At 40.0% G+C, this 15,577-nt stretch overlaps 1 protein-coding gene across 1 annotated transcript in view; it reads right to left on the bottom strand.

Annotated features, from left to right (window-relative positions):
- The window catches only part of LOC107971125 (uncharacterized), a 178,804-nt gene that overhangs the window by 123,934 nt on the left and 39,293 nt on the right, over window positions 1–15,577 (bottom strand). The window contains exon 3 of the mRNA XM_063804944.1: window positions 12,794–12,838. Coding sequence (XP_063661014.1) covers window positions 12,794–12,838 — 45 coding nt within the window. The remainder of the gene's footprint in view (window positions 1–12,793; window positions 12,839–15,577) is intronic.

The raw sequence follows: 15,577 nt of genomic DNA, 5'->3' as shown, positions 1-15,577 counted from the left end.
TTATAATATAATATATTATGCTAAATTAACCAATAAATCTTTGTTCATTATAGAATGTTTTTAAAATATCGAGAACCAAAAAAGAAGACATCATAATTTTTCTATGCAGGGAGAAATCTACATGCAGAGAACAAAATAGGACTGTACTGTTCACTCTTATGTAATAGTCTCAATTTTGAACATCTTTCCATTTCTATAAATATAGGTTTATTTTGCTATTTTAATGGCCACATAGTATCTCACTATATGAGCTATAGTTTATTCAACCACCCTCCTATTGTTAAACACGCTACAGCCTTCTTCTATATCAAATTTCAATCTTGCCTTTCTGAGCTATACCCTATTTTCATTGGTTAGAATTCAGCAACCTGCTTTCTAATTTGAGGTAACCGCCTTCCCTGAGGTGACCTATACAGATGGGCAATTTCATCTATTCTGGTAGGATTTTTTTTTAACCAACAAACTCTGTATTAGTCCTTTCTCCCATTGCTATAAAGAAATACCTGAGAGTGAGTAATTTATCAAGAAAAGAGGTTTAATTGGCTCACAGTTCCGCAGGCTGTCCAGGAAGCATGGTGCTGGCATCTGCTTGGCTTCTGAGGAGGCCTCGGGAAAACTTACAATCAGGGCATAAGGCAAAGTGGGAGTGAGGCATCTCACATGGCTGGAGCAGGAGCAGGAGAGTGAAGAGGGAGGTGCTACACACTTTTAAACAACCAGATCTCACAAGAACTCACTATCAGGAGAACAACACCAAGTGGATGATGCTAAACCATTAATGAAGGATCCCCACCTCCAACACCGGGGATTACAATTGAACATGAGATTTGGGTGAGAACGCAGATCCAAACCATATCAAACCCTAAGGGTAATTTGAGCTCTAAATTTTCATGGTACTTTGTACAGAACATAAGCCTGATCTTGGAATTTATTCACTCTGCAGTCCCAAGGTAATGCACTGTGTTAGCTGTGGCTGAGGGTGTGGCAAGCTGGGCACTCTGAAATCAACTATGTTCACAGCCTCCTGTCATTCAGTAAAGGCCTAGTTTCACAGGAGAGAGGGTGTCAAAGGAAGCCCCTAAATGAGAAAGCACTTCTGGATTAGTCAGCCCCCTGACTTACTGTGCTTCCTTATTTGCAAAACAGGAATAATCTCTACCCTGCCAGTCTCATGCTGTGATTGTGACAACCAAGGGAAATTGCAATTTTGGAAATTTGGAAGTACTTTTCAAATATAAATTGGTATTATTAGTTTCAATCTTCAAATCCTGTCCAACTGAACTAGAACTACATATAGAAGTAAGGAACAAAATCAAGAATTAATGGAGTATGCTTTTGGCCTTTGGGAGGAAAATGCTACTTGGGTATATACGCAAGGCACAGCACAATTGAAAAGCTACCTTGTTTCTCTAGGCCTCTGTTACCTTATATTTAAGACAGGTGGTTTGAACTAGGTGATTTCTAGGAAAAGACTGAATACCTATTGAGTGGTTCATCTGTGCCAGGTCTTGGGCTGGGAGCTTTAAATATATGTTGTGTGGATGAAATAACTGAAGTCCTGTTCAAAGTCACCAAGCTAGTATGTAGGCTACTGAAACACAAGACTGACTAAAATATTGTCTATCTTGAGAATTTCATACTCTAAAACCCTATTGATTGATTGGACTTCCAGTCCAGACAAGACAGTGTAGATTCATTTCTCACTATTCCTTCCCACTAAGTACAACCATAAGGCCTGGAAATAACATAAGTGGCAACCAAAGGAGAACTCTGAAAGGTGGTATGAAGGAGAGCTGTTTTGGGATCCCAGGGCTGGAGTAACAACACAGCAGCAAGATGTTTTATGTCCTGTCACCCAACAAGGTGGCAGTCCAGGCTGGGTATTTCTTGACCCCCAGCCTAACAAAAGAAGGCAGCCCAGGTAGGCTTATTCTTCCCCTAGATCAAGCAGGATTCCCTCCAACAAGAGGTGAGCCTGACAGCATCATCAAGGGAGATTAATCAAGACATCAAGAACTCCCGCATTCCCCACTAACAATAAGCAGCCAGGCGAAGGGCTCTCCATCTCTACCCTTTCCTACTCAGAGACATGGGCAACCAGGAGACATCAGCAAAAGAGGCCCTGCCACAAGTGCTTATCCCAGGACGACCACTTCATCTCCACAGCCAGATGCGGACCCTGTCAAAACAAGGGACTAGGCAGGGAAGCCTCTTTGTCACTGCAAGTCTGAAAGTTCTATGCCCAACTGAGAGACATTGGGCAACAGGCCTAGGGAAACCATTTCTGCTCCCCTCAGGCAGCACAAGCAGAAAACAGGAGGAACCCCAGTGGCAACAGACAAACCAATCAGACCAAAACAGCACCAAAAAGCTTTCAAAAACAACTTCCCTGGAATGATAGCTGACAAAAGTAGGAGAGGATCTGCATGCTACGGCTAGACAAGATGACTGCCTGCTAAAATAGAAAGTTTAAATAGAGACTCCTAACAGAATAGACAAAATGTCCAGGATATAATAGAAAACTCACAATTTAAGTAAGAAAAGACAATCGAGTAACGTTAACACTGAGATAAATCAGATGTTGGAATTACTAGGATTTTAAAACTGCCATCATAAAAAGATTCAAAAAGGAATAAAAAATCCTTTGAAACAAATGAAAAAATGGAAAATTTCAGCAAAGAAATAAAAGTTATTTTTAAACAGAACCAAATGAGGATGGGCACGGTGGCTCACACCTGTAATCTCAGCACTTTGGGAGGCCAAGGTAGGTGGATCACCTGAGGTCAGGAGTTAGAGACCAGCCTGACCAATTTGGTGAAACCCCATCTCTACTAAAAGTACAAAAATTAGCCGGGTGTGGTGGTGTGCGCCTGTAGTCCCAGCTACTCAGGAGGCTGAGACAGGAGATTTGCTTGAACCCAAGAGGCAGATGTTGCAGTGACCCAAGATCATGCCAGTGCTCTCCAGCCTGGGTGACAGAACGAGACTCCATCAAAAGAAAAAAAAAAGAGAACCAAATGAAAGTGGGGCATGGTCCCCTGATTGCTTGAGCCCAGGAGTTTGAGACCAGCCTGGGCAACATGGTGAAACCCCCCTTCTCTACAGAAAATACAAAAATTAACTGGGCATGTTGGTGTGAGCCTGTAGTCCTAGCTACTCGGGAAGCTGTGGTGGGAGGATCACTTGAGCTGAGGAGGTTGAGGCTACAGTGAGCTGTGATCGCACCACTACACTCCAGCCTGGGTGACAGAGTGAGGCCTTGACTCAAAAAAAAAAAAAAAAAAGAACCAAATGAAATGGAAATAGTACAAGTGAAAGATGCAATAATGTTACAGTAGGTAACTAATCAGGTATGAGCAGGGCAGGACAGGGCTCCCCCCCACACACACCAGGAGTGTTGGGTGACCTTCAGCTGATGGTCAAGTGGTTAACAGTTTCTCTAAAGTAATAATTGTTCACAGCCGGTGCCAGGGAAAGGCACTCTCCTAATAGCTAGAAAACACCTAAAACTGATCAGCAGCTTCCCAATAAAATCCTGGAAGTATGCCAGCATATAAAGCCCCAAGTCAAGAGGTCAAGCTGTGCACTTGGTTGCTCAAGTCACCAACTTGGCTCTCTTCTAAGTTGTACTTTCCTTCTTTCCTTTCCTTTTTTTCCTTACTGTTCTAAAGCTTCTTAAATAAACTTCCACTCCTGCTCTGAAACTTGCCTTGGTCTCTGCTTCTGCTTTATGCCCCCTCAGTCAAATTCTTTCTACTGAGGAAGACTGAAGTTGCTGCAGACCCATTCGAATATGCCACTGGTAACTTGGGATAACTTGGATCTCCTCCACCAGTAACAATAACAGAAGAGAAACAAAAAACTCACTGGATGAGCTCCTAGTAGAATGGTGATAACAGATAAGATAACAGATAAGAGAATCAGTGAACTTGAGGATATATAAATGGAATTTACCCAGTCTTATAAAAGGAGAAAACAAAAAAAAAAAATCAAGCATCAGGGTCTTGTGTAATCAAAAAATAATTAAATTTAAATTTAAAAACCATTCATATATTTGGAGTTCAAGAAAGGAGGAAGAGAGCAGGGCTGAAAGAGTCTTTGAAGAAATAATGGCCGAAAAATTTCCAAATTTAGTGAAAGATACAAACCTATAGATTCAAGAAGCTGAGCAAACCCTAAAGGGAGCAAACCACCAAAAGACTCACACCAGGATACACGATAATTAAACTTCTGACAACTAAAAAGAAAGAAAATTATTGAAAACACCCAGAGAAAGATGATGTATTATTGACAGGAGAATATCAAATGAAAATGGATTTCTCATGTGGAACTGAAAGCCAGAAAAAAAAAAAATGGGACAAAAGTTTTTAACTGCTGACAGGAAACAAACAAAAAACTATCAGCTTCAAATTGCATTATCAGTTAAACTGTCTTTCAGGAATAAATGGGAAATAAAGATATCCTCAGTTGAAGGAAAACTAAAAGAATTTGTTGCTTGCAGACCTACTCTTAGAGATTGGCTAAATGAAATTCTTCAAACAGAAAGGAAATAATGAAAGAAGAAAAAATAAAGTATCAGGAAAGAAGAGGAACAATAGAGAAGAAATATGGGTATGTACAATGACTTATTCTCCTAAGTTTTATAGATCAAACTTGATTATTAAATTGTAACACCATCTGGTATGCAAGACAATGGCATTTTAAAAGTGAATAAATAAAGGGACCTAAATGGATGTAAGGTTTCCACACTTCACAGAGTGGTAAATCGTTAATACTCAGAGGCTAAGTCACACAGATATGTTTTAATACCCTGAGTAGCCACTACAAAACTATACAAAGACATATATTCAGAAGCACTATAAATAAATCTAAATGAAATCCTTCAAATGTTCAAGTAACGCACAGGACATTGAGAACAAGAACCAAAGGAAATAAATAGAAAACAAATACTAAAATGTCTGACTTAAGTGCTAAAATACCAACAACTACCTTAAATGTATATGGTCTAAATACACCAATCAAAAGACAGATGCATAGAAATCATTTCAAATTTAACAACATAGGTAGATCAAAATTAAGAGTGGGAAAACATTGCCTATATTAATATCTAATAAAATATACTTTAGAGCAAAAAAGTTATTAGAGGGATATAACATAATGATTATAGGATCACTCTATCAGAGTGGCATAATAATCTTAAATGTGTACAAACCAGAATCTCAAAATACATAAAAGAAAAACTAGTGAAATGAGAGAGAGAAACCCACAATTATATTTGGGGACTCCAACATTCACCTCTCACCAGCTTATAAAACTATTAGGTAGAAAATCATCAAGAATATAGAACTGAAAGGCCAGGCATGCTGGCTCACACCTGTGATCCCAGCACTTTGAGAGGTCAAGGCAAAAGGATTGTCTGTGGCCAGGAGCCAGGAGTTTGAGACCAGTCTGGGCAATATAGCAAGACCCTGTCTACAAAAAGTAACAAAATTTGCTGGGTATGGTGGCACATGCCTGTAGTTCCAGCTAGTTGGGCGGCTGAGGTGGGAGGATCACATGAGTCCAGGAGTTTGAGGCTGCAGTGAACTGTGATCATACCAGTGCCTTCCAGGCTGAGTGACAGAGACCCTGTCTCTTAAAGAATATAGAAGTGAAAAATACAGTCACCCAACACAATCTAATTGACATATATTGAGTACTACACTCAGCAGCAGCATAGATATTCAAGCTCAGATAGAGCATATACAAAGAAAAAAAGACCATATCCTGGCCCTAAAACAAGCCTCAACAAATCGAAAGTAAGTGTAATCATTACAGACTGTGCATTATGACCACAATGTAAAACAACTAGAAATTAAAAATGAAAAGATAGTAATAAAACTCTCTGGACACTTTGACAACATGTTTCTAAATAGTCCATGGGACAAATAGGAAGTCTCAAAGAAAATTTAAAAACACACCATAAACCTTCCTCTGTCCAGTCTAGCATGTAAAGAGCTTGGAACTCATCACTCCCATCCAAATAACAAGAAAAGAGCTAACAGTCTAAAAATTAACAACTTTTCTTAAATCTGTCAGAGTTCACAGGACAAACTGCTACCCTCAAAATTAGAGACAGACAGGTAAATACAGAAGAACCACAATTTACCAAACAGAGCAGAAATCCATGAGCAGAACGCTCCAACAGGAATCAGTACAAGAGTATGGAAAACTTAAATTGAACAATTATTGGAGGCTCAGTGTGGACAAATTTAAGAATTAAAACAACAACAGCAAAAAACAAAGAAACCCTCCAGGAGACCATCTTAGGGATGACTCCATTGTTTTGTGAGCATCTTCACCAAGAGCACTACCAGATTCTCACAGTGGAAAAGAAAATTCCATTTTGAAAGTAACCATTTTGAAATACACCAAGGTTTCTGTTCTTAAGAAGGCCTGACATCAAACTACTTCACTGGAACGTAACTGGCTTGAGTTTTGCCACAGTCTAATTGAACTGGGAGAAGAGTAATACCCACCTCCAGTCCTCTCTAGCCTTCCACATGTGGGGGAGGAAAATACTTAGCCTTTCTGTCTCAACACAGCAGGTGGAGAAGTATAAAAAACATTCCTGAAATTCACAGCCCTGGGGCATAAGCCCACTAAAACACTGTGACCCAATCATGGGACAATAGAACATCTCCATTCCCTCCATATCTTACCACCACATCAGTTAGGCTCCTGCATAATAACAGGGTAATATATCTGAAAGAATTTAGAAGAATTATGATTAATATACTTAGGGGACCAAAGAAGAAAATGGACAGTGTGCAAGAACATAAGAATGAAAACGAATGTGAAGTACCTCTTCAAGGAGAACTACAAACCACTGCTCAATGAAATAAAAGAGGATACAAACAAATGGAAGAACATTCCATGCTCATGGGTAGGAAGAATCAATATCGTGAAAATGGCCATACTGCCCAAGGTAATTTATAGATTCAATGCCATTCCCATCAAGCTACCAATGACTTTCTTCACAGAATTGGAAAAAACTATTTTCAAGTTCATATGGAACCAAAAAAGAGCCCGCATCTCCAAGTCAATCCTAAGCCAAAAGAACAAAGCTGGAGGCATCATGCTACCTGACTTCAAACTATACCACAAGGCTACAGTAACCAAAACAGCATGGTGCTGGTACCAAAACAGAGATATAGATCAATGGAACAGAACAGAGCCCTCAGAAATAATGCCGCATATCTACAACTATCTGATCTTTGACAAACCTGACAAAAACAAGCAATGGGGAAAGGATTCCCTATTTAATAAATGGTGCTGGGAAAACTGGCTAGCCATATGTAGAAAGCTGAAACTGGATCCCTTCCTTACACCTTATACAAAAATCAATTCAAGATGGATTAAAGACTTAAACGTTAGACCTAAAACCATAAAAACCCTAGAAGAAAACCTAGGCATTACCATTCAGGACACAGGCATGGGCAAGGACTTCATGTCTAAAACACCAAAAGCAATGGCAACAAAAGCCAAAATTGACAAATGAGATCTAATTAAACTAAAGAGCTTCTGCACAGCAAAAGAAACTACCATCAGAGTGAACAGGCAACCCACAAAATGGGAGAAAATTTTCGCAACCTACTCATCTGACAAAGGGCTAATATCCAGAATCTACAATGAACTCAAACAAATTTACAAGAAAAAAACAAACAACCCCATCAAAAAGTGGGCAAAGGACATGAGCAGACACTTCTCAAAAGAAGACATTTATGCAGCCAAAAAACACATGAAAAAATGCTCACCATCACTGGCCATCAGAGAAATGCAAATCAAAACCACAATGAGATATCATCTCACACCAGTTAGAATGGCGATCATTAAAAAGTCAGGAAACAACACATGCTGGAGAGGATGTGGAGAAATCGGAACACTTTTACACTGTTGGTGGGACTGTAAACTAGTTCAACCATTGTGGAAGTCAGTGTGGTGATTCCTCAGGGATCTAGAACTAGAAATACCATTTGACCCAGCCATCCCATTACTGGGTATAGACCCAAAGGACTATAAATCATGCCGCTATGAAGACACATGCACACGTATGTTTATTGTGGCACTATTCACAATAGCAAAGACTTGGAACCAAGCCAAATGTCCAACAATGATAGACTGGATTAAGAAAATGTGGCACATATACACCCTGGAATACTATTCAGCCATAAAAAATGATGAGTTCATGTCCTTTGTAGGGACATGGATGAAATTGGAAATCATCATTCTCAGTAAACTATCGCAAGAACAAAAAACCAAACACCGCATATTCTTACTCATAGGTGGGAATTGAACAATGAGAAAACATGGACACAGGAAGGGGAACATCACACTCTGGGGACTGTTGTGGGGTGGGGGCAGAGGGGAGGGATAGCATTGGGAGATACACCTAATGCTAGATGATGAGTTAGTGGGTGCAGCGCACCAGCATGTCACATGTATACATATGTAACTAACCTGCATATTGTGCACATGTACCCTAAAACTTAAAGTATAATAATAAAAAAAAGAATGAAAACTAAATGCTACAAATCAAATGTAATAGAAATGAAGAATGGCTTTGATGGGCTCACCAATAGACTATTAGGCTGAGCATGGCCAAGGAAAAAGAAAATCCGTGAGTTTAAAGAAATGTTAATAGAACCCTCCTAAGCTGAAATGCAACAAGAAAAAAAATGGAAAGACATAACAATATCCAAGAAATGTGGGACAATTAGAAAAGGTGTAACATAACTTTATGTAGTGTAGCATAACATTACATAAAGATGTAATGACAATACCAGAAGAAGGAGAAAGAGAAAAATGAAGAGAAGAAAAATTTGAAGCAATAATGACTGAGAATTTCCCAAAGGTAATTATAGACACCAAACCACAGATCTAGGAAGCTCAAAGAACTCCAAGAAGAATAAATACCCAAAACTCCATACCTAGGCATATCATATTCAAACTGCAGAAAATCAAAGACAAAGAAAAAATCTTGAAAGGAGCTTTAGAGGGGGAAGAAAACTTAAATTTAGAGTAGCAAGGATAAGAATTACATTGGACTTCTCAGAGCCATGCCAGAAGGAAGGTAGTGAAGCAAAAATTTAAAGCATCAAAGGTAGAAAAGCCCCAATCTAGAAATTTGTGTCCAGTGAAATTATCCTTCAAAAGTTAAAAACTTAAAGAAGAATGGTGAGCTAGGAAGATTCAAGCCATCTTTCCCCTATAAAACACATTAAAAAGAAACTACTAAAAACTATATAACTCTATAGGAGTTCTGGAAATCAGTCAGAGATCAATAGAAACCAAGCAAATGCCCAATGAAGAAAAAGTCACATTCAAAAAGCTAGGAAATTTCATGACATTGTTACTTGCCTTTGACCCACACCTTGCTGGTGTTACATGCTTTTGGGGAAGAGGTGGCTCAGTCCCCAGCTCTCCTTCAAACCAGAGAGAGAAGAGTAGACCTAATTTTCCATGTTCTAACCTGTCTGAGGGCAACCTGACGGATTGATTTCTGTCACCTAAAATGGAGCTTAGATGGCCAAAATTGATACGGCCCAGATCTCAAGCTAAGAAAAGTCACGAGAAGCAGTGAGTACAGCTCATGAAAACCGCAGGGGGACTATAGACCCACAGACCCCAAGGGCAGGAGATTATTGGTAGGGGAATACAATTTAACTGCCATGTCCCCAAAAAGAAGCAGCAGTGAGACTCGTAGGGAAACTAAGACACATAAAATTTGATTATATGTGGAGAAATTGGAGAAAAAGAGCTCAGGGGAAATACAGGCTGAGAAAAGGCCTGCAAAGGCTGGGATTGCCTGGGCCAATCCCAAGGACAAAAATGTACCCTGCTAAGTAATAAAAGCCTATCCCTGCAAGGAGCCATTCTGCAAAGACTGGAAAAAGTGGCTGGGATTTTTTTTTTTCAAATGCCTAATTTTCGAAAAATATATAGCAAGTCATAGAAAAAAACACAAAAGCATAGTCTATTTATAGAAACAAAGTAAATCTACAGAAATCATCCAAAAAGAGACATTAGGCATCAAATGTACTAGATAAAGACTTTAACACACTTCCTTAAATATGTGAAAAGAACTCATTCTCAGCAAACTATCGCCAGGACAAAAAACCAAACACCGCATGTTCTCACTCATAGGTGGGAATTGAACAATGAGAACACATGGACACAGGAAGGGGAACATCACACTCCGGGGACTGTTGTGGGGTGGGACGGGGGGCAGAGGGATAGCATTAGGAGATATACCTAATGCTAAATGACGAGTTAATGGGTGCAGCACACCAACATGGCACATGTATACATATGTAACAAACCTGCACATTGTGCACATGTACCCTAAAACTTAAAGTATAATAATAATAAATTTTTTAAAAAAAAAAGAAAACAGTATGTGAGCAAAATTTTAAAAATCACTGAAAGGTAGAAATTATTTTTTTTAATTGTGGGCTAAAAAATACAAAAACTGCATTGAAATACTTGCTAGAGTGGTTCAACATCAGACTCTAATAGACAGAAGAAAGAATCAGAGAACTTGGAGACAGGTCATTTAAAGTTGTCAAATCTGAGGAGCAAAAATTTTAAAAGAATGAAGAAAAGTGAACAGAGTCTAATGGATTAATGAGACACCATGAAGGAGACAAAAGTAAATAAATAAATAAAACACCTTATAAAATTTCCAGAAGAAGAGAAAGGAAAAGGGTCAAGGAGATTATTTGAAGAAATAATGTCCAAAGCCCTCCCAAATTTGAGGAAAGAAATGAATATGTAAATATAAGAAGTTCAACAAACTCCAAGTAGGATTTAGCCAAAGAGACTCACACCAAGACAATGACATTATTATCAAATTGTTGGATGAGAAAAATCTTGAAAAGAGGAAGAGAAAAGCAATTCATCACATACAAGGTATTCTCAATAAGATCATCAGTTTGTTTCTCAGCAGAAACCTTCAAGACCAGAAGACAGAAAATTCATACATTTAAAGTGCTGAAAGAAAAAAAAGTACCCTGAAAATTGAGAATTCTATATCTGGCAAAACTGTCCTTCAAGATTGACAGTGATAGGCCAAAGATGGCCAACTAGACACAGCCAGTAGGAACCTCTACCACTGAGAGACTGGAACATCAGGAAGACTGGCAAATTCCAAGCAGATCTTCAGAGGGAAGGCATTAAGAGTAGATGGAGGGAAGGAGTAGATGCTGGGCTGAACGGGTAGGGGAGGGGGGTATCTGGAAACCCTGCAAGGGAATACAAAGCACTGGGACTCATTCCTTATGGGGATGAGCAATGGGGGGAACAGGCAAGAAGCAGCCTGCTCCTGTCATGGACCTCTGAAATCTGGGCAGCAGGAAATGCCATGACCCCCATGGACACTTGAGCTGGCAGGGAGTACTTCTTAGACAGGTGCTAGGACCTGGTCTCCAGCTTGCACAGAGCCCAAAGGATTTGGTGTGGGAATATCTGCATGGGAGCAATGCCAGGGATGCCCATCCTCCAAGGCTTCCCATGCTTTTCTAGGATACTTTGGCCATAGGATCAATGTCAGACCTGGACAGAACAGGGCTATCTTGCTTGTGGAATGAGGCCAGTTCAATCTGAGTGCCCACCTGTCTGTTGCCGTCTCCCAGGACCCTAGGCTGACTGCGCCTGCTGGCAGTGCAGCCTTGGATGCCCAACCAGGGTGCTTCCTGGGGACCCTCATTATATCTCCTTCACCAGCAGACCGTGCCTCACCACGAGAGGGCCCCAGCAGAGCATCCACTGACAGAGTACACCAGCCCCCCCACACACCCTCCCCATTACAGCCTTCCCCACACCACTTTGCCAGCACACTCTCGCTCATGGCCACCCTGCAACTGCTTTGCTGGCACATATGTGCAAGTGGATGTCACCTCCTTTCCTCTGCCAGTGTGGAAGTGTGCATGCACCCCACCACTGCTGCCAGTGTGAGTGCAACCCATTGCCCCACCACCACCACTAATGTTTCAGCATTCAGCTGTGCAACAATTTCATGTGAATGTGCACACACACTGGCGATCACAACTCTCCCATGCTGCCACCACAGCTGGTATGAATAAGTGCTGAATGCTGGCAGCCCCATACCCTGACACTGCCAACAGTGCAAATGTACACATGGAGGCCAGCAGCCCCACATCCACCAGTGCCCCACTGCCACTGCCACCAGCATAAGTGCAAGCACAGGCACTGGCAACCTTTCCCCTGCCTGTGGCCCACTGCCAGCAGGAGTATGCACAGGAATGCTTCAACCTCGCTTCTGCCAGCATCCCACCCCAGCCAATGTACATGCACTCCACCATGCTGCCACAGCTGCTGGCACATTCAAGCAGCCACAGCTTGTGCTGTCACTGCTCCAATGAAGTGGTTTGGTTGGCACCAGCCTTTAGAGTGTTGTGGCCATTGGGGTGGGAACACCTCAGCCCCTCCAGCACAGCAGGCTTCTAACTGCAAGGAGCTGGAGAAGAAAGCCAGGAGCCTGGTACCTGCCCCTCAGAGTCAGAGCATGCAAATCAGGAGTGCTGAGCTGAGCCTGAGCCCCAGAAAATCTTCCAGAAATGAAGACAGTCAAACCGACCTTATACCACAATCAAACTCTCAAGGGCATCAAAGAAGATAACAGCAAAAACACCAAAAGGACAGCAGCTTCAAAGATCAAAAAAACATTAGTCTACACAGATAATAAATAACCAGTGCAAAAACTGTGGCAACTCAAAAACCCAGAGTGTCTTACCTCCAAATGACTGCACCAGTTCCACAGCAGTGGTTCCTAACAAGGCTGAAATGACAAAAATAGAATTCAGAATATGGAGAGGAATGAAGATCATCAACATTCAGAATAAAGTGGAACCCCAATTCAAGGAATCTAAGGAATACAATAAAATGATACAGGAGATAAAAAACAAAATGGCCATTTTAAGAAACAACGAAATTGATCTGATAGAGCTGAAAAACTCCAAGAATTTCAGAATACAATTGCAAGTATTAACAGCAAGAACAGATCAAGCTGAGGAACAAATCTCAGAGCTTGAAGACTGGTTCTACAAAATAACTCAGACAACAACCACCACAATAAAAAGTAAACACAAGAATGAACGAAAGCTCTGAGAAATATGGTATTATGTAGACACCAAATCTATGAATCATTGGTGTCCCTGGGAGAGAGGAAGAAATAGCAAGCAATGTGGGCAACACATTTAAGGATATCATTCAAGAAAATTTACCCAACATTGCTACAGAGGCCAACATTCAAATTCAGAAAATGCAGAGAGCCCTTCAAGATACTATACAAGATGACCATCCCCAAGACACATAGATTTTCCAAGGTCAAAATTAAAGAAAACATATTAAAGGCATCCAAAGAGAAGGGACAGGTCACTTACAAAGGGAACCCCGTTAGGAAAACAAAGGACATTTCAGCAAAAACCCTATAAGTCAGAAGAGAATTAGTGCCTATATACAGCATCTTTAATGAAAAGAAATTTCAATCAAGAATATCGTATCCAGCCATACTAAGCTTCATAAGCAAAGGAGAAATAGGATCCTTCTCAGACAAGCAAATTCTATGGGAATTTGTTAGCTCCAGACTTGCCTTACAAGAGGCCCTGAAGGGAGTACTAAATATGGAAAGGTAAGACTGTTACCAGCCACCACAAAAACACACTTAAATGCATAGACCATGTACTTGGTCTATGACACTAAGAAGTGACCACACAATCAAGTCTGTATAATAACCAGCTAACAACTTGATGGCAGGACCAAATCCACACATATCAATATTAACGTTGAATGTAAACAGGATAAGTGCTTTAATTAAAAGGCACAGAGTGACAAGTTGGATAAAGAAGGCAAGACCAACAGTATGCTGTCTTCAAGACACCCATCCACCTGCAATGACACCCATAGGCTCAAAGTAAAGGGATGAAGAAAAATCTACTAAGAAAACAGAAAGAAGTAGGGGTTGCTATTCTACTTTTAGTCAAAACAGACTTAAACCAACAATGGTAAAAAAAAAAAAAGAAGGGCATTACATAATGGTAAAGGGTTCAATTTAACAAGAAGACCCACCCTTCATAAATATATACACACCCAACACAGGAGCACCCAGATTCATAAAGCAAGTTCTTAGAGACCTATGAAGAGACTTAGATAACCACACAATAATAGTAGGAGACTTCAACAACCCACTGACAATATTAGACAGGTCATCAAGGCAGAAAATTAACAAAGATATTTGTGACCTGAACTCGACGCTTGACCAAATGGGCCTAACAGACATCTACAGAAATCTTCCCCAAAAAACAACAGAATATACGTTCTTCTCAGAAGCACATGGCACATACTCTAAAGTCAACCACACAATCAGCCATAAAACAATCCTCAGCAAATTCAAAAAACCCCAGTATCTTACCAAACACACTCTTGGACCACAGCACAATAAAAATAGAAACCAATACTAAGAAAATCACTCAAAACTATACAATTACATGGAAATTAACCAACCTGCTCCTGAATGACTTTTGGGTAAATAATGAAATTAGGGCAGAAATTAACAACTTCTTTGAAACCGCTAAGAACAAAGATACAACATTCCTTCTTAACACTTCTTTAGTTTTGTTCAATTTGGGGACACAGCTAAAGCAGTGTTAAGAAGGAAGTTTATAGCACTAAACACCCACATGAAAAAGGTAGAAACATCTCAAATTAACAACCCAACATCACACCTCGAGAAACTACAAAAACAAGCTAAATCCAAAGATAGAAGAAGATAAGAAATAGCCAAAATCAGAGCAGAAGGGAAGGATACTGAGATGCAAAAAAAAAAAAAAAAAAAAATCAACGAATCTATGAATTGGTTCATTAAAAGAATAAATAAGATTGATGGACTGATAACTAGACAAATAAACATAATCAGAAATGACAAAGGGCACATTACCACCAACCCCAGAGAAATACAAAAATCCTCAAAGGCTGCCACAAACACCTCTATGTAAACAAACTAGAAAACCTAGACAAAATGGATAAATGTCTGAAAAAAATACAGCTTCTCAAGATTGAACCGTGAAGAAATTGAATCCCTGAACAGGCCAATAATGGATTCTAAAACTGAATCAGTAATAAAAAGCCTGCCATCCAGGACCAGGCAGATTCGCAGCTGTATTCTACCAAGTGTATAAAGAAGAGCTGGTACCAGCATTCTTACTGAAACTGTTCCAAAAAGTTGAGGAAGTGTGATTCCTTCCTAACTCATTCTTTGAAGCCAGCATTATTCTGACTGCAAAACCTGGCAGAGACACAACAACAACAACAACAAAAAAAACTTTAGGCCAATGTCCTTGATGAACATATATGCAAAAATCCTCAACAAAATACTACCAAACTGAATCAAGGAGCACATCAAAAAGGTAATCTACCACAATCAAGTAGGCTCTATCCCTGAGATCCAAGGTTGATTCAAGATATACAAATGAATAAATGTGACTAATTACATAAATAGATCTATTTTTAAAGCCACATA

Source organism: Pan troglodytes, chromosome X (genome assembly GCF_028858775.2).
Source record: "Pan troglodytes isolate AG18354 chromosome X, NHGRI_mPanTro3-v2.0_pri, whole genome shotgun sequence".
Lineage (NCBI taxonomy): Eukaryota > Metazoa > Chordata > Mammalia > Primates > Hominidae > Pan > Pan troglodytes.
The sequence above is the reverse complement of the archived record's forward strand: the minus strand, read 5'-3'. Positions and strand labels throughout refer to the sequence as shown.